Consider the following 20,511-nt stretch of genomic DNA (forward strand, 5'->3'; position numbering starts at 1 on the left):
ATTTTTGGCTTTTACGTGCATTTATAAAAGCGTGTTTTATAGTGTTTTTTAAACTATTAATTTATTTTATACTTTTTAGTCATTAATAATGAAATACTTTTAACATTTATACATAAATTTATTTCAAGTAGGCGGATTTTACATGCCATATGTGGCTTAACGTGTACTTATTGCTAATTGCTACTTAATAATAACTAGCGGCTACCTTCTTATTACGGTATTATCATAAAAATGTTTATACCTAGTAAGTTATCCGTAAAAGATAGACAATATAGACATGTGCCATCGCGGACTTTTTGAAGACATTAGAGAGACATACTTTTGCCATACATTGTTTTGAAGCTCTCAGCTAGTGGGATTTTGTTTAACTCGATTAGAAAATATTGTCACATTTCAACTAATTCAAACAAAATTTAAGTATTTCTTTTTTGCCGAGCCCCCTTTATTTGCTCTTAAGGGTCACAGGAAAACCATTACCCAACTTATTTTAAATACAACGTTGATCTTTATTTTATGCGGGGGCTTCGCCCCCCGTGCCCCCCTTTGTTTGCTCTTAAAGGTGACAAGAAAACGCTAACCCAACTTATTTTAAATACTACGTTAATCTTTCTTTTATGCGGGGGGCTTCGCCCCCGATCCCCCCTTTGTTTGCTCTTAAAGGTCACAAGAAAACGCTAACCCAACTTATCTTAAATACTACGTTGATCTTTCTTTCATGCGGGGGCTTCGCCCCCCGAGCCCCCCTTTTCTTTACTCTTAAGGAACACAAGAAAACCTTAACCCAACTTATTTTAAATACAACGCTGATCTTTCTTTTATGCGGGGGGCTTCGCCCACCGAGCCCCCCTTTGTTTGCTCTAAAAGGTCACAAGAAAACGCTAACCCAACTTATTTTAAATACTACGTTAATCTTTCTTTTATGCGGGGGCTTCGCCCCCCGAGCCCCCCTTTTCGTTACTATTAAGGGTAACAAGAAAACCCTAACCCAACTTATTTTAAATACAAAGTTTATCTTTCATTTGAGCCCCCCTTTGTTTGCTCTTAAAGGTCACAAGAAAACGCTAACCCAACTTATTCTTAAATACTACGTTGATCTTTCTTTCATGCGGGGGCTTCGAGCCCCCCTTTTCTTTACTCTTTAAGGATCACAAGAAAACCTTAACCCAACTTATTTTAAATACAACGTTGATCTTTCTTTATGCGGGGGCTTCGCCCCCGAGCCCCCCTTTGTTTGCTCTTAAAGGTCACAAGAAAACGCTAACCCAACTTATTTTAAATACTACGTTAATCTTTCTTTTATGCGGGGGCTTCGCCCCCGAGCCCCTTTTTCGTTACTCTTAAGGGTAACAAGAAAACCCTAACCCAACTTATTTTAAATACAACGTTTATCTTTCTTTTATGCGGGGGCTTCGCCCCCGAGCCCCCCTTTGTTTGCTCTTAAAGGTCACAAGAAAACGCTAACCCAACTTATCTTAAATACTACGTTGATCTTTCTTTCATGCGGGGGCTTCGCCCCCGTGCCCCCTTTGTTTGCTCTTAAAGGTCACAAGAAAACGCTAACCCAACTTATTCTTAATACTACGTTGATCTTTCTTTCATGCGGGGGCTTCGCCCCCGAGCCCCCTTTTCTTTACTCTTTAGGATCACAAGAAAACCTTAACCCAACTTATTTTAAATACAACGTTGATCTTTCTTTTATGCGGGGGGCTTCGCCCCCCGAGCCCCCCTTTGTTTGCTCTTAAAGGTCACAAGAAAACGCTAACCCAACTTATTTTAAATACTACGTTAATCTTTCTTTTATGCGGGGGGCTTCGCCCCCGATCCCTCTTTGTTTACTCTTAAGGGTCACAAGTAAACCTAACCCAACTTATTTTAAATACAACGTTTATCTTTCTTTTATGCGGGGGGCTTCGCCCCCCGAGCCCCCCTTTGTTTGCTCTTAAAGGTCACAAGAAAACGCTAACCCAACTTATCTTTAATACTACGTTGATCTTTCTTTCATGCGGAAGGCTTCGCCCCCAAGCCCCCCTTTGTTTGCTCTTAAAGGTCACAAGAAAACGCTAACCCAACTTATTTTAAATACTACGTTAATCTTTCTTTTATGCGGGGGCTTCGCCCCCCGAGCCCCCCTTTTCGTTACTCTTAAGGGTAGCAAGAAAACCCTAACCCAACTTATTTTAAATACAACGTTTATCTTTCTTTTATGCGGGGGCTTCGCCCCCCGAGCCCCCCTTTGTTTGCTCTTAAAGGTCAAAAGAAAACGCTAACCCAACTTATCTTAAATACTACGTTGATCTTTCTTTTATGCGGGGGCTTCGCCCCCCGAGCCCCCCTTTGTTTGCTCTGGAAGGTCACAAGAAAGCGCTAACCCAACTTATTTTAAATACTACGTTAATCTTTCTTTTATGCGGGGGCTTCGCCCCCGAGCCCCCTTTTTTCGTTACTCTTAAGGGTAACAAGAAAACCCTAACCCAACTTATTTTAAATACAACGTTTATCTTTCTTTTATGCGGGGGGCTTCGCCCCCCGAGCCCCCCTTTGTTTGCTCTTAAAGATCACAAGAAAACGCTAACCCAACTTATCTTAAATACTACGTTGATCTTTCTTTCATGCGGAAGGCTTCGTCCCCCGAGCCCCCCTTTGTTTGCTCTTAAAGGTCACAAGAAAACGCTAACCCAACTTATTTTAAATACAACGTTGATCTTTCTTTTATGCGGGGGCTTCGCCCCCGCGCCCCCCTTTTCGTTACTCTTAAGGGTAACAAGAAAACCCTAACCCAACTTATTTTAAATACAACGTTGATCTTTCTTTCATGCTTCCCCCCTCGAGCCCCCCCCCCCTTTTTTTTTCTGTTCTTATCTTCCGGCACCATCATCAGGCCTTGAAACCTAATCGTAGTCATAGTTCATTACAAGACTTTTCTAAGAAGCCCAAAAACAGCTATGATACGATGTTCCATCATGTAGTTCCAGTTCATATCTTCCGGCTCCATCATCAGACCTTGAAACCTAATCGTAGTCAAAGTTCATTACAAGACTTTTCTAAGAAGCCCAAAAACAGCTATGATACGATGTTCCATCATGTAGTTCCAGTTCATATCTTCCGGCTCCATCATCAGACCTTGAAACCTAATCGTAGTCAAAGTTCATTACAAGACTTTTCTAAGAAGCCCAAAAACAGCTATGATACGTTGTTCCATCATGTAGTTCCAGCTCATATCTTCCGGCTCCATCATCAGACCTTGAAACCTAATTGTAGTCAAAGTTCATTACAAGACTTTCCTAAGAAGCCCAAAAACAGCTATGATACGATGTTCCATCATGTAGTTCCAGTTCATATCTTCCGGCTCCATCATCAGACCTTGAAACCTAATCGTAGTCAAAGTTCATTACAAGACTTTTCTAAGAAACCCAAAAACAGCTATGATACGATGTTCCATCATGTAGTTCCAGTTCATATCTTTCGGCTTCATCATCAGACCTTGAAACCTAATTGTAGTCAAAGTTCATTACAAGACTTTTCTAAGAAACCCAAAAACGGCTATGATACGATGTTCCATCATGTAGTTCCAGTTCATATCTTCCGACTCCATCATCAGATCAGCTCAACAGTACCATATTATTGTATTGTCATCGGAACTACATATAGCTGCCAATTTTCATTACGCTACGACTCCTGGAAGATGGTTAAATTAGCTTCCTTAGATTCCATTACATACATAGTTACATACACGACGACCTAATAAAAGCGTGTTAAAATATAACATTTTTTCTTTATTTTTCCCTCAGAAATAGACAGCAATATCATTGATCATCTACTTGTATTATGGAGAACAAATTTTTTTTAGCACATGGAAGCCATTTCCTTAAAAGTGTAGTTCAATTAACCAACTTAATCATAATGAATATAATGATACACCAATTCGAAATCCAATTCCGATCACAATCGCACTGGCAAAATCTACAATAGGCAGTAAAAAATAAATTATTCTATATAAAAAACGTCAGAAACCACCAATCAGAACGTTTCATTGTCTTTCTTTGATATTACACTGGTTTAGGTAGATGTACACTTGTACAGTTGCCATCAGATATATCGGAGCGGTCAAGGTGGTCACAAATATTTGAACACGCCTCTATTGTAAAGGCTTGGTCAGATATCACGTAAAGGATAGTACGTAGCTTATTTAAAGTTTATACTTTATCATTAAATTGATTGTAACTATTAACGATATATTTAAATATATGATGTTTTGTATTATAACGTGTAAATCGGCTTTACCAATAAATAACTTATGACTTATGACTTATCTGCGCGCCCCGGCCGCTCAGCTGTGCCAGCCGAATGCACAAACGCTTACGATAATATCTCTTTCGTATCTATCTATCTCTATCGCTCTTGCGTATTTGCGCGACAGAGCAGACTACATTTCTGCGGCGTTTCGGTGGCGTTTAGCGTCGCAAAAATGCCATTCGGCTACGGGGCCAGATATCTGTGATGGCGACTCTACCGAGTAACTTATTTAAAAAAAATCAAAAAGCCATTGTAGAAGTTCCGAAGAGCGAACGTTGAAAGCGAATAAAAAAAAAACAAATAATGACCAATCAATACGAAGGCCATTAGGTAGCCAGTACAGTAGTGGGCAAAAACTGCTCATTAAGTTTAATTTAAAATTTCAACTAATCATCGCCATTATCATTGGCAAAGTTAGTTTTGCGGGCTAAGAAATCGCCGCAGGTTATAAGTCTGTAGGTACGGACTAAAACCGTTATAGACTGTGTGAGGCCTGAGTGCGCTCAGAGCGGAGCGTTTGGCGGGGCGGGCGAGTGTGCGTCCACCCTAACCCCCTTATTCATAAATGTTGACTAAAGTTATCAAGCCGATAAAGTTCGTTTGTCCCTTACCGACGTATAGGTGTGATAGAAAGGGACAAAAGAAACTTTGTCGGTTTGATAACACTAGTGAACGTTAATATGCAGCGTCGACTCGGGAGTCTCAGGACACTTGTATGATCGTCAATTGTTTCGCTGTACGCCCAATATGAGCATGCACTGAGGCCTTAAGGGGCTCCACACGTTTTTAATTTTTATCGATTGTTGACAGGTTTTGAGTTGAAAATCCTAAATTTGCACTACAGATAGAATGATAAGACCAACGGCCATCGTTCCTTCAATCTTTAAGTAAGAGCCATATTAAAAATAAAAAAATATACTTATTCTTTTATGATCATTATAACATGGTCTAAAAAACACTTTTATCGAAATTTGATTTCAGTGAAGAGTGTTGCATACATGAAATCGACATGTTTGGATTTGGATTGAACCTTTTGGATGGGACCTTTGGCTTTTCTAAAATTTCAAGAGATATTTTAATTTTAAAAACTAATCAAAACAAAATGTATGGCCAGAAAAACAGTTTTTGACCCTAAAATTGTTGAACTTTGATGCCAAATATCACAGAAATAATGAGCTATGAAGTAATTATGAGATACTATTTTGTTCAAATTGTTTAAAGACGATGCTGTTTGCTGTCAATATGATAAGCTTTAAAAACTATCATAATATCAATGGATTCAAATCGAAGGTCATTGATTGGCGAAGGGAACGCCCTTAAGGTGGGTACTGACCAACGTTAGTGTAATGTAACACGCTCGATGCGAATATTACATTACACCTTATAACGTCGATCAGTAGCCACCTTTACACTTAGTTCACTTTTATATGACTCAACTATAGCTTACACACTTAAGGTGGATACGTATTTTTGGCACTATGTCAACATCTATATTTTATACCTTGACTGTACCAAAGAGGTTGTCGCAGCAGTAGCAATATCGTTGTTTACAATTTACAAATAATAAAGGGAAATTATTGCAATAATTGTTATACCTCAGTGAACACTAAAATAACAAGAATTTGCAATTTGTTTCCTTAAATATGTATTATGTTAGGTTTAGTCACAGCTCTGTTTACCAGGTAAAAATCTATCATATATTACAAGCCTACAGAGGTCATGAGCTGAGATTGCAATGAAAATTCCAACAATACCTAGGTAATAAATAAATCTGTAATACCATTTTTGCAAAGAAATTTGAATGTTTAGCATTCACCATAAAGTGAAGTATTTAATCCATTATAATAATTAATAATTATGTATAATTTCGGTGCACCCCTTACAGTTCATTAAAGTGTCAAAAGGGCTTCTACGCGTTGGCTTCGGCCCCGCGCACGCCTCCCAAAGGTTCGGGACACCATTGTTCCGTGATGGGAAAGACATATATCATTTAATTTTACAACAAAGTTTTAAATCTGAAGACAGATTTGAGTTGGTTAAAAAGTTAATTCACACATATTTAAGTACAGTCAGCAACAAAGCTATGAATACAGCCAAAAATATTTATACAGAACTTTATCACCTGTGCATTAAGGTGTGTATAGATATTTTTGGCACTTTGTATTCACAGCTTGGTTGCTGACTGTACATACCGTTTATTTTATTTTGTTTATTTACATACCTTGAAAGCTGGTCTGCCAGTTCTGCCCCCGCCGGAGTGGGACGAACCTGTCCATCCTCTCGGACCTCATGACCAGTGATTTCCTGCTGACGGGGCTGCATTGCTGGATCAGCCGCCTCTCGAATGAGTCGCTGAACATGTTGGAGCTGGAAGAAAATGATTTGTTATTCATACAGGCTGTTATGAAAGACATGTTCGCTATGCAAAATTTATTTTCGCTTTGCAGTCAGACATAAAAATAAGGATTAATTAAACAATATTTTTGACCCAAACATAGAATAAGGTTGCATTATTTTATCATACACTAAGGTCGCAGGTTCGAACCCCGGCTCGCACCAATGGATTTTTCGGAACTTATGTGCGAAATGTCATTTGATATTTGCCAGTCGCTTTCCGGTGAAGGAAAACATGGTGAGGACTAATTCCAATAAGGTCTAGTTACCCTTCTGGTTGGAAGGTCAGATGGCAGTCGCTTTCGTAAAACTAGTGCCAACGCCAAATCTCGGGATTAGTTATCATAGCGGATCCCAGGCTCCCATGAGCCGAGGCAAGTGCCGGGATAACGCAAGGAGGATGATGAGACTTCCTATGAACACCTCAGCCACTGTCATATATTTATGCAGTCTTTTTTCTTGTAGGGGTCAATCTACAGCAAGAGTAACATGAGTCACAATTTTATGGCATGTTCCATTTATTCTGACACAAGTTCAAGTGATAATCTATCTCTAAATAAGTGTTACTTTCCCGATATATGCATAGATCCTTTAATTTGCAGCTGCAGTTCAAATAAATACTCAATGAATTCGTAACTTACTTTTAAGTGGATTTACCCATAGGATGTTATTACCGGTGGCTGTAGTACTCATCAAAACAATTTAAACAGAATTAGGGTTAGCCACCTACTGTGTCCGTGAGAGGAGTTAGCTCAACAGTGCAGTAATACGGCAGGACAATTTTTTCTAGATTGTCTAGTAAATTGTATGCAGTTAAAGGAAAGTCATTCTTTTAAATGGCTCTTCAGAGAATGGATTTTTTTCAATAATTTGAATTCGACTTTTTGATATAATAAACCATTGTCTATGGTCATGGTATATATGGTTAGGTCATGTTTTAGTTACATATTTTAAAGGTTCAATCACCTTTTAATTTTAAATACGAAGAACAACTAAGGATATTGTTACTAATTGAGCCCATCCAACAGGTGCCACAGACTTTCTGCATTGGAATTACAAACTAACTTCCAGAACCTTCACAAAGACAATTATTTAGGGAAAACTTGAATTCTACCTATTTTTGTTTATCATACTTATAGCATCCCTTCTAAGAGCCCTATTATTTCCCTGTTTTCGCGGGACATCATTGTCATCATAGCAATTTGTTCCATTTTCTAGAAAAATCTCTTCTTGACTAGATTTCCTCGCCTATAAATCACTTAAGAGTAAAACCAACTTGCAGTTGCGTTGCAGCAGAAAACTTATTTTATATGTGAATATAAATTATAATGTGACTTAAAAAAATCTCTTATTACTACCAAGGGCCCAGGGCCTCAGTGAAACTAGTTAAAAGACAATGCTATTTTAATTGTTTTCTTTTAAGCAAAGAAACCTCTTTTTTTCCTTTGCTGTTTATTTCACTACTTATTAAAACAATATAGTTGTTTGATTTTAATAGGAAACTTAATATTATATTCTACATTCAGTATTATGGCATCAAATTACCACCTGGATACCATAGGTGTATAAAATAAGGCCTTGCTGCTTAATATTACATTATATAGAAAAAGAAGTAAAGATAATAAGTAGTGATCTTAATCAGAACTGTCCTTCAATAGTCTTAAAACTAATACATGGGTAAGCTTGACAGAAAATGCTAAATAAAAGCACTTTTAAAATAAGGAGACATTCGCAATAGAGCATAATTATTGAATAATATCATCTGTATATTGACTACCCTATGATAAACTCTGATTCTTAGTACTAAATTGAAAGTAAAAAGATGTAGGAGATGACTGTGAAAAACCACAGAAACATCCAGATTTCTTCTCACTCTGTTATCAACAAATACAAAAGAGGCCAGTTTCGAGTCAATTTTTTATTATAACATCTAAAATAAATCAAAATATTGCACTTCCTTACCTGTATATGGCACTAACTGATATTTTTCAAAGTCCGTAAAATCAAAAACGAGGGTAAACTATGGAAGAACAAGACTAGAATATTTTATAAATTCACTGCAGTTCAATCAAACATATTTTAATGTTCAATATGGGATTATCACAATTATTGACACACCGACCGAGCGAAAACATTAATAAGTTTCAGTATGCAGTGCAGGAGAACCGACTGCTACCAAAGCTACCGAGGCTTTGACATGCTTGACTACCATGGTCGCTTATGAAGACATCTCTCACAGGTTACAAACAATCCCAAACACAGGATAATTTTCTTAACGCGAATAGGTAGGTATTTCAAATTGTTTTCTAAGCAAGATAACGTATTTTCGATTAGTAAATTAGTAATTAGAGAGTTTAAAACAGAAATCGTAGAATTTGTGTGCCATCGATGTCATAGCAAAATAAATAGTACACGCTAAATGTTGCTACATGATAAAAATATCGATATTTTGAACTCAACGATCTTTTGAAAAGTCTTTTGACAAGTTATATGTTGCTAAATATTTGTATATTTAATAAAATGAGAAAAGCTTGTTAGTATGATAATACCATCGGAAGAAAATAATTCTATTTCCTCGAAGCAATACACCTAAATAAATACACAAATGTAATTATAATACCTTACAGTTTACTCATCATACCAATCATTATACTTATCTTATCTCAATTCGATTACAAAGTAATCGATTATTTAGGGATCCGTGCATACCTGTTACATTACCTATTAACTGCCTATTTTATTCACGCTTTTGATCCATACTTACTTTTACATACTTAAACTTGTAACAAAAATATGTTTTCGGTTTTGGTCTAACTTTTTATAACTGACTAACAACATAATATGGCCCGTACAAAGAGCCGTGAAATGTACGTGCCCCAATATTTACATTCCACGAATCTTCACTTTCTCCTTCCGACTCTATCTCTCAAGTAAAAGTAAACGTCTTGTGGCAGAACTGACATGCAGAGAGGTAATCACCTATTTGGAAAGGGCCAGGGCACTTGTCGTGGCCCCAGGCAAAGGTAAAGTAACACAGTTCTTCTTCTATAAAAACAGAAAAGAAAGCACATTTTGATTTAGATCACAGTATTTTTTATACAATTATATGAAACTCAAAAATATTTAGAGGGGTAACGGATGAAGTCGAAACTTAACAAAAAACGTACCTTCTCACAGACACTCATTAATTAAGTCATAAGTAATGAATGTAAAAGTAATTTAAACAATAAACGGGAAGTACAAATAATGAGTTCATTTATTATATTTTTAATAGAGATATACTGAAATACAACATTATGTTATCTTTTTTAAGGTTTAGAATAAATTCAAAAGTGGAAAATGTCTGCCTTGGGTGAGACTTGAACTCACGGCCTCTGTATCGATACTCCAGCGCTCTGCCAACTGAGCAACCAAGACTTCAACCAAGCCAGCGAAATTTTCCACTGCTAAGGTCAATGGGACCCGTAGCGACATCTACCGTAAGAGTGTTAAACTTCTTAAACGGCAACCGGAGTTCCAAGTCATATTGGAAATTCACCAGTTACGATGCGCTAACCATGCTAAATTTTAACTTCTGATTAGCAGAAACGTCTGCAATCGATGCCACTAGGCTTAGAATAAATTTAAAAGTGGAAAATGTGTGCCTTGGGTGAGACTTGAACGCACGGCCTCTGGATCGATACTCCAGCGCTCTGCCAACTGAGCTAGTAGTGGAAAATTTCGCTGGCTTGGTTGAAGTCTTGGTTGCTCAGTTGGCAGAGCGCTGGAGTATCGATCCAGATGCCGTGAGTTCAAGTCTCACCCAAGGCAGACATTTTCCCCTTTTAAATTTATTCTAAGCCTATTGGCATCGATTGCAGACGTTTCTGCTAATCAGAAGTTAAATTTTTTTAAGGTTGTTGTTCTAAGTCCTTCGCTAACGTCGACTCCTTAGCTCCCTAACGTCCTAACGTGCTATAAAAACTTTGTTGCATTGCATAGAGATGTAGAGACCAGTACGGGTCGCATGATACCAACCAAGCATCATTATTTCCATCTTAGTCCCCTCACTAAGCTATGGATTTTAGTTTGGAATTTCGCGCTAGCTCGACTATTCTGGCAGAGGGGAAACAGTACTCATCACATCACTCTGGTCTCATTATATTAAATATGCACAATTATTTTTGAGGTCGAAAAACTTATGTTAGGCCAATGCAGTGAGCAGGTAATTATTATATTCTTTGGGCCAATGACTTACTCCAAAAGATATCGTCACTACTTTAAAAAAAACTTGTATCTTCGTCTGTCAATGAAAAGAAAATTGTAGTAAGTATGTATGGAATGCATTTAGACTTACTGCGTTTTAACTTAGAGGAACAGCGTGAACTACGAGATTTTTTAAAAGTAGTGACATAGTAGTGATGATATTCAATATCGTCGAAATATATTGAATTATTCATTATTCATGCAATAATATCGATAACGTTTTTTTCTATCGACTCCATCTACAATATGGCAACACCATCAATGCACAGACTCTATAAGCAAAATCCGTTCAAGGGGAGTGAAAAAGGTGATGAAAATTATTTTGTATGAATTAATAAATAGAATCAAGTTAGCCAATATCAGAGAATACTCAAGTGTCAGAAAATATTGATTATTTGACGTTGTACTCGAGTTGCTAGACTTACCAAAAATCGTATATTTATTAATTATACCACTTCAATAAGTTATAAAAAACCCAAATAATTGTTAAGAGGGCTTTCGTGTGAAAGACAGTGAAATCGCAACCGAGCGCTTGATCATACCGTGTATGGTATCAAATTAAAGGGCTTTGCGAGTAGTTGACAAATATATATCACATTATAGGACTTTTTCTACTTGTTCTAACAAAATATGAAAAAATGTCCAAAAGTGGTAATAATTGTACCGGTGAAGGCTCGTTTTCAAAAAATTGCCAAAAATAAATAATAGCAATTTATAATCACTAATGCATAACAGCAATTTAAGTAAACGTTGCAGATTAATTAAGTACAAAAATGATTTCGATGTGATATAGATTTTCAAAGAAATTGTCACTTAATTTTAGGTAATTTCTGAAAAAAATTGAATTCGTCTTAGCCTCGTTTACTCTTTTTTAAAACCTTATAATAAAAATGTAGTCTCAGAAGTTTGTAGTACAGGGTATAAGAATTATAAATTTACCTGTTTTAGTAATCAAAATTGTCCAAATTTTACAAATAAGATCGACTAATTCAGCTCTATACGTGAGTTTTTCTAAACGTGCATTAGAGAAAATTTCATAATTAATTTAGTGACTTGGTTTTCAAAAATCCAGTCTTATAAAAATCAAGATAATAAGATGCTCTAACTGAAATTTGAATTAAATAATTCTATTGGATAACGGAAAGTGTAGTATTTCACCGACTATAACTATTAATTTTACATTATTTTGACGTTTTTTTTGAAAGCAGCCTTAAAAAGAAATGAAGTAAAAAGTCTAATATATGTATGTATACAATACAATAACACACACTATATAACACACACACACACACACACACACACACACACACACACACCGCTGCTCTCACATAACCAATATGGCTTTCGAAAAAACCGCTCTACTTTGGATGCTATTAACTACGTCGTCAACACTGCTAAGGATGCCATTGCAGGAAGTAGATGGAAAGGAGGGACTAAGAAGTACTGCTTGGTATCAAGAACGCCTTTAATTCCGCTAAATGGGATTGTATCTTGAGAGCCCTCAGCGACATGAACGTACCGAGATACCTGCTAAAAATAGTGGCAAGCTACTTCTCTGGTAGGATCCTGAAATATGACACCGAGGCCGGTCCAAAAGAGTACAGGATCACCGGAGGGGTACCTCAAGGTTCCGTTCTGGGTCCGCTACTGTGGAATGTTATGTATGACGGACTACTCAGGCTGGAAATGCCGAAGGACGTCAAGCTGGTGGCGTACGCCGACGATGTTGCCGTGGTAATCGTAGCGAAACACCTAGAAGAGATTAACTTGGCATTTGATATTACCTTCGAGAGGATCAGCCAATGGATGGACACGGTTGGCTTGAAATTAGCTGAACACAAGACTGAGGCAGTGCTCATTACTAGTAGGAAACAGTTGGAAACGATCACACAGCAAGTCGGGGCACATGAAATAACATCTAAGCCCTATATTCGCTACCTAGGTGTAATGATTGACGCTCGGCTTAGCTTCAAACAACAGGCGCAACACTTGAGCGATAAAGCGGCGATAGTCAGAACAGCCTTGGCACGGCTAATGCCCAACATAGGAGGACCAAAGCAGAAGAAGAGGAAACTACTATCATCTGTAGTGACCTCTGTACTCACCTATGGCATCCCGATATGGGCTGATGCATTAAAAACACAGGAAGCACGGAGGAAGGTGATGCCAGTATATCGATTGAGTGCCTTGAGAGTGGCATGCGCTTTCCGCACGGTGTCCCAAGACGCAGTGTGCGCTATAGCCGGTATGCTGCCTATAAGCTTACTTGCTGAAGAGAGAAAGGCCCTCTACCGGAGAAAACGTTCTACCGAATTAAGCCAAGCTGAACTCACGGATGAAGAAAGGAAAATCAGCCTACAACGATGGCAAAAAGAGTGGAATTCCTCGGAAAATGGCCAATGGACTTACCGTCTTATTCCACGAATAGACACCTGGGTAAACCGTGAGCATGGAGAAGTTAATTACTACCTGACGCAGATGATATCAGGTCATGGGTGCTTCCGGGAGTATCTGTATCGTTTTAAGCACGACACGTCTCCGGAGTGCCCATCCTGCGCCGGCGTAAACGAAGATGCGGAACATGTATTTTTTGTATGCCCTCGTTTTGAGTCCTCCCGCAGTACTTGGGAAGATGCGTTAAATCAGAAGCTTCGTCCAGAGACCTTGGTGAGCATCATGCTGTCATCGGAGACCGCCTGGGAAGAGACAAGCTCTTTTGCGACTGAAGTCCTCAAAAACTCCGCTGCTTAGAAAGAGATCGAGCAGCTAGTAGAACAGGCACTTAAGAATAAACTCGAAGGAAGAGTATCATTACTAGATCCTCCCCCCGCGAAGTAATTATAATAAGCCGCGGGGGAAACAGAGGCCGAAGACAGAGGAGGTTTTTTAGTCGGTATTGAACATCTGAGTCCGACATACCATACCAAATGTATTTTTCTACCTCTATAAAAAAAAAAACACACACACACACACACACACACACACACACACACACACACACACACACACACACACACACACACACACACACTATATAATAATAATTACACTGAACTTGAAAGTATTTGGTTCCAAATTGTTTCTTTTAAGTACATAATACAATGGAAACTTGGAATACAAATTAACCTAAAAACATAACGAAGTACCAAACTAAAACTAATACTTACCTAAAAATGTAAAAATGAATTTTTTTAGGGTTCCGTAGTCAACTAGGAACCCTTATAGTTTCGCCATGTCTGTCTGTCCGTCCGTCCGTCCATCCGCGGATAATCTCAGTGACTGTTAGCACTAGAAAGCTGAAATTTGGTACAAATATGTATATCAATCACGCCGACAAAGTGCAAAAATAAAAAATGGAAAAAAATGTTTTATTAGGGTATCCCCCCAACATGTAAAGTGGGGACTGATATTTTTTTTTATTCCAACCCCAACGTGTGATATATTGTTGGATAGGTATTTACAAATGAATAAGGGTTTACTAAAATCGTTTTTTTAATATTTTCGGAAATAGCCGCTCCTAAAGGAAAAAAAAGTGTGTCCCTCGCTCCCCTCTAACTTTTTAACCATATGTTTAAAAAATATGAAAAAATCACAAAAGTAGAACTTTATAAAGACTTTCTATGAAAATTGTTTTGAACTTGATAGCTTCAATAGTTTTTGAGAAAAATACAGAAAACTACGGAACCCTACACTGAGCGTGGCCCGACACGCTCTTGGCCGGTTTTTTTCTTTTAGTTATTTTCAAAATATTGCATCGTCATCTGGGTTGAGTTCGGGTCGTGTATCCTCATTATTGGTACCAATTGCGGATTTTCAACATCAGCTTTGGCAACACTTTGAAAAAAAAAAAAAAATACTTTTTGGTCTCTTTGACGTTTGTGGTGTGGTAGGACTGGTAGGGCATTCGTCACATCACGGCGTTCATTTCATCACATTTCGCTAATGTCCAATGGCGTGGCGCTTTGTATAATTGTATATAAATAGGAATACTTTCTCTCGTCCTTTTAACATCTTGATTTGTTGAATATGTGGTGTGAAGTTAGTGGCACCAATATTTTACTATAGAGTACTATTAACCATTGTAGGTTTGGCTAGTTGGTGTTATCGCTCCTGTTAGCTGCTACAGTGACTTAAAAACTAAACCTACCCTAAGCGCAACATTACTTTAATTTATCACAATGGAACACCGGCGGAAACATGGACGAGGCGACGACGGGTCAGAAGATTATCCAACGTACTCCAGATTGTTCATAGTATGCGAAAAACGATTGAGTGAAGATGATTTTAGACAAGCTTTCTCAAAATTTGGGACCATTGAAGATATCAGAATGCCCCGCGACCATAACACTGGAGATCCCAAAGGTATCGTCTACATTAAATTTAATAAAACTTCAGAAGCGGCTCAAGCCCTGGAAGAAATGAATTTCAAAGTTCTGCCGAATGCGAGCCGCCCGTTAAAAGTTATGGTCGCCGCAAACCGCTCAGAGATTGAATCTGACGACCAAGACCACGAAAAATATAAGAGACTGTTCTTAAACATACCTAAAACTTCCAATGAAGATGTCTTGCAGGAAGACTTTGGTCAGTATGGTGAAATCGAGTCAATAAACATTCAGCGAGATAGAGCCAGTGGGGACTCCAAGGGGTTTGCTTATGTTAAGTTCAGAAAATTTTCTGAAGCAGCCACAGCATTTGAGAAATGTGACAAGAAGTACAGAGCCATCTTTGCTATGCCTAAGGGGCACCATAGACGGCATGAGACAGCATTTGAATCTAACATTAGTTCTCTAGCTCGGTCGTCGTCTAACATGAGAAATTCATTAGTCTCTATGATGAATGTGCGGCCGGATGGTTATACTAGCATTAGCTTTATGTGCTGCCCGTACCTCACACAGCTGCATGTAGAGAGATTCTTTGACATAGTCCCAGGCATGGTAAAGTGCCAGTACTTTGTGGATTTGGTCAGAAACTTTGGCAAAGGAACAGTACAATATTCAAACCCTGTGTCTGCAGCTTATGCAGTTGAAAAACTGAACAAGTTTGAATATCCTCCAGGCTTAAAGATATTTGTTAAACCGGACAATTCAAAGTTTGAACCCCATGAACAAAGCTTTAACAATATACCTGATGCTGTAACTAATCTGAAAAATGTTATGGCTGCCACAGCAAAGTCAACTTCCCCAGACTTAGCGCAATTGGCTGAAGCCATCGCAGAAGCTTCTAAGTTGGTCAAAATGGCTACAGGGGGTGTGTCAAATCAAAGTATCCCAGACAGCACAGATTTAAATTATTGTAGTGTTAAACTGCCTCCTATGAAAGATTTGGCCGACATTGACAGCAAAGTAGCTAAAAGATGCTTTTTGATTTGCAAACCTCAACCTCCACCTTTGACCGTATTGCGTGACATATTTTGTCGTTTTGGCGACCTTATTAATGTGTACACATTGCCAAACAAGACTGTTGGGTTTGCTCGGTATGCATCTGTTGAAGCAGCAAATGAGGCGATCAAGACTTTGCATGGAGCGGAGGTGTGTGGAGTTCGTATGAAAGTGTTGCCTGCAGAAGAAAAACCAGATGATGATGAGAGTTCTACTAAAAGGACTAGATATGACTATTAAGTCCTTGATCAGGCTGGCCTAAAAGAAGCTGTATGTGTTAGGTTGCTGTACTGCACATACTTGTTTTAGGATGGCACAGAATTTTGACAAAACTGTTGATGCATTGATTCTTGATTTCATTATAGAGTATTTTTAGCTTAAAATGCATGGAGACACTAAATAAACTTTTTTTAAATATGGCTGTATTCTTTATTATTCTCTAACCTTTTGAGTAAGATTCCTGTAAAGATTTTATTTTGGTAAATATATTTTCAGCACCTAACCAAATCATTCAATATAGTCGCCTGTGACGCCGTGAAAGATGGACAAACAAACAAGCACACACACTTTCCTATTTATAATATTAAGTATGGAAAACCGTAGGAATGCCTATCGCATAAAACTACTGTTAGCTACAATACAACACAATTAAGTCAGTGTTGTTTTATAGTGCTCACACAGTCAATCCATCAATGATATCGCGCTGTCGCTGTTACACTATGTTATATAACATTTTTAACAGCCACTGTGGGTGGGTTAGATTATTACTAATGTATAAGATCAAGTTATAGGTCATAGAGTGGTATCTTCCAAAAGCTAGGCGTAAGCTTTTGGACACAGATACTTTAGGTATACAGTGTCCCACGGCTATGCCACATGTAGGGAAAGCTAGGCGTTAGCTTTTGGACACAGATACTTTAGGTATACAGTGTCCCACGGCTATGCCACATGTAGGGAAAGCTAGGCGTTAGCTTTTGGACACAGATACTTTAGGTATACAGTGTCCCACGGCTATGCCACATGTAGGGAAAGTACCTAAAATATCGCAATGGCAGATTGGATATTTGGTTGAAAGCAGACTTCATTTTATCTCAGTAAAACTGCATTCAAAATGTAAAATCCTTTTGATCGGTATGACAAAGCTACAGGATGTTTTTTTTTCAATTTATTGTAATGTGTGTGTTCCTATGTACATTTCTGAGGTTGTGCAATAAAGTGGATTTGTATTGTATTGTATGTTTTTTTCTCGTGTAGGTAGTGGGTTCGATTCCCAGTTTAACCATGTAAGTATTTAAAAATCTATGCAGTGCTGCTACATAAAGTGTTGTGTTCCTGCCGGTGAGTAAAGTTGCCAGACCTCAACGAGGGTGGGGAATGTTAGGATCGTTAACATTTCCGGAGTTCCAGGCGTCAATAATGAAATTTCTACGTTCATTTTCTTTAACACGTTCACTGCGGCAGGAGATCTAAAGCATCTCCTAGTGAGTATTATATTCTTTGATCTAAAGACATCTCTCGAAGTCAAGAAGTATGTTTAATTTGTTAATTAGCTTAAACTACTTAGCGCAGGAATGATTTTAAAATTAAGATTAAATTCAATTAAAACGAGTCTGTCTTATAAGAAATCGATATAATTATTATATTTCAGTTTCTATAACAGTGCGTATACCATAAACAATTCACGCAAATGATGACGTATCTCAGTATTGGCCTATTCTTGTGTTATCTGTACCGGTGACCATAGACATAGTACATCTACCAAAGTGACTGAAATACGTACAGCAAATGTAAGAAGAAGTCGAAAAAGAAAATATTTGTGCGATAATGGCCGCTTCAGGAGGAAATATCGAGTGGTCTACAACGGTTAAACCAATATTAACAGCTTTGTACGGCCCTTTTTTCGACAAAAATGATGCTGCAGAAATAATACAATCCATTCTCAAAAGGTGAGTGATCGTGCCCGTGTAATGGTTCTACCGTCCTAATTTTGATTCATCTTACCATTATTCAGCAGATTTACTATTACTAGTAATTCCCTGTGAATTTTAGACTAATATTGGTCATTTATGTCTAGGTTATTGAACGATATTGATCGAATTGTGATAGGTATTTTCTTTCTTAGTGGTTCGACGTTTTAGCTCTCAGCTAACAATAATAAGCCGCAATTCGTATGCGGCTTTTCGGGCATTCGGTTAAAACACTATAAATACTAAGCTAATGTCAACAAAGCAATTACAGAACAGATTATTACTTGCATATGAAGTATTCAACAGGGATGCCATCTATTTTTAAGAATGTTCCTATTAAGTCCCATTTCTAAAAAGTTAGATATAAATAGATACATACAAAGCTGACAGTGAAATTCTTAGTCAGAGAATTCACAGCCAAATTTATATGAAACTAGCTTTTGCCCGCGGCTTCCTTCGCGTTAGAAAGAGACAAAAAGTAGCCTATGTCATTCTCCATCCCTTCAACTATATCCACTTAAAAATTCACGTCAATTCGTCGCTCCGTTTTGCCGTGAAAGATGGACAAACAAACAGACACACACACTTTCCCTATAAATCGCCAGAATGTTACGTACGCGTGCTGGCTTGCTGGCTAGAACCGAACTGGGGGTACCCGCAGATCATCATGATCTACCCACATGTCAATATATAACAGTGTGTGTGTCTGTTTGTTATTATATTAGTATGGATTATGTTGTTTAATAATATTTTTACTAACTTTGGTCTTAATATATATTTGCTGTATTTTTAGATAGATATTTTATTTTGACATTTTTGGTTTGAGTTACCGAACCATATTTCTGTACTGAAGAATAAAGAATGCATTTTCATCTTCGCAGAGTGTTTTCTCTTTCTTGCTTATGTGACGTTAATTGTCTCTTTCCAAAGACTGATGTGCATTCTTTATGGCCATTTACTGTATTTTATAATAACCTAACCACAAAATTAAAATTTTGAAAAAACCCCCGACTGCAACATAGTAGACCGATTTTCATGAAACATGGCTAAGAACACTCCCGACTAACTCAGCTTTCAGAAAAAAAAACTAAAGCTAAATCGGTTCATCCGTTCGGTAGCTATGATGCCACAGACAGACACACACACAGACAGACAGACAAACAGACAGACAGACCGACAGACAGACAGACAGACATGTCAAACTTATAACACCCCGTCGTTTTTGCGTCGGGGGTTAAAAATAAGCACAAAAATAATCTTTAAAAATATAATTGTTGAAGATTGTCTTCAGACGGACTATTTTTACAGCGATTCTGTAATCTATAAAACCTATGTACATTTATTTATAAATCAGCCTGGCCCTCTGTTTACATACTTTTTATATAACTCAACTGTATAGAGACTACAATAGATGCAAGAGGTCATTGACCTGTTTGAAATTAGTGGACTTATTACACTTGAATAGGAGATTTATGGAACATTTCATTCAAAAAGACACATGCTTTGTATATGAATGTGATAATATTAAAGGTTACAATTAACAAATGTTTGTGTCATTGTATGTAACACAATCAAGATGCCGTATTAAGCGTTGACACCATTCCTATTCCCATAATAAACGCATGGAAAATGAACCAAGACAGTTAAAAGACGTCATCAGTATCACAATGAAAATGCATGCAATGACTCATTGTCACTATTGCTCAATATAATGCAATCTCTTATTCAAAGATTGTAAAATGTATTAAGTTTAAGAAATGACAGAGACTTATCAATAACAAACATAGTACTGCATGGCATTTGCAATGACTCTCTCTTACTCTGTTCTGTCTATATTAAACTACAACTGGCCTGAGCATCTATTTCAGACAATTTAGGTGCAATCTCCTAGAAATATGGCTAAGAAGACCTGAAAGTTAAATACTTTGCTACATAGCTGACAAGGGATGCTTCCAACCTATCGTAATGCTTTTCCTTATGGTGCCTTCTTTCTCATTTGTCTGCAAGTGCCACAAATCAGTTCTCCTTGATGACATTTGGTTCAAGCTTCTCCCTGTCTAGATTATAAGGCTGCTCAAAATCTGCAACGTGGTTAGGGCTAAATGAAAGCTTCACTACATGCTAAAGTATCTCTAGATTGCATAAAATTTTTGCATAATTTTATTAATAATATGTTATTTTGCTTATTGCGAATGTTTTAAAATATAATGCAAAGCGCTTTGCAAGTCATTCTT

The 20,511-nt window shown here is 37.6% G+C and overlaps 3 protein-coding genes across 4 annotated transcripts in view; 2 read left to right on the forward strand and 1 right to left on the reverse strand.

Annotated features, from left to right (window-relative positions):
• The window catches only part of LOC125241557 (fizzy-related protein homolog), a 94,077-nt gene extending 85,008 nt beyond the window's left edge, over window positions 1-9,069 (reverse strand). For both annotated transcript variants that reach the window (XM_048150095.1, XM_048150094.1), the window contains exons 1-2: window positions 8,650-9,069; window positions 6,515-6,660 (exon numbers count right to left, since the gene is read on the reverse strand). In XM_048150095.1, the coding sequence (XP_048006052.1) occupies window positions 6,515-6,653 (139 nt within the window). In that variant the 5' untranslated portion in view covers window positions 6,654-6,660; window positions 8,650-9,069. The remainder of the gene's footprint in view (window positions 1-6,514; window positions 6,661-8,649) is intronic.
• Window positions 9,070-14,827: 5,758 nt separating this feature from the next.
• LOC125240976 (RNA-binding protein 45-like) lies at window positions 14,828-16,729 on the forward strand. Its single transcript, XM_048149208.1, has one exon. The coding sequence runs from the start codon at window positions 15,111-15,113 to the stop codon at window positions 16,548-16,550; it is 1,440 nt and encodes a 479-aa protein (XP_048005165.1). The 5' UTR covers window positions 14,828-15,110; the 3' UTR covers window positions 16,551-16,729.
• Window positions 16,730-18,069: 1,340 nt separating this feature from the next.
• Window positions 18,070-20,511, forward strand: part of LOC125241590 (protein purity of essence) — a 148,582-nt gene continuing 146,140 nt past the window's right edge. Inside the window, 1 exon segment of the mRNA XM_048150140.1 lies at window positions 18,070-18,256. Within this exon segment, the coding sequence (XP_048006097.1) occupies window positions 18,135-18,256 (122 nt within the window). The 5' untranslated portion in view covers window positions 18,070-18,134.

Source organism: Leguminivora glycinivorella, chromosome Z (assembly GCF_023078275.1).
Source record: "Leguminivora glycinivorella isolate SPB_JAAS2020 chromosome Z, LegGlyc_1.1, whole genome shotgun sequence".
Lineage (NCBI taxonomy): Eukaryota > Metazoa > Arthropoda > Insecta > Lepidoptera > Tortricidae > Leguminivora > Leguminivora glycinivorella.

Excerpts from the sequence above, each read along its gene's own strand:
- LOC125240976 (XM_048149208.1), top strand. The coding sequence starts at position 15,111 with ATGGAACACCGGCGGAAACATGGACGAGGCGACGACGGGTCAGAAGAT.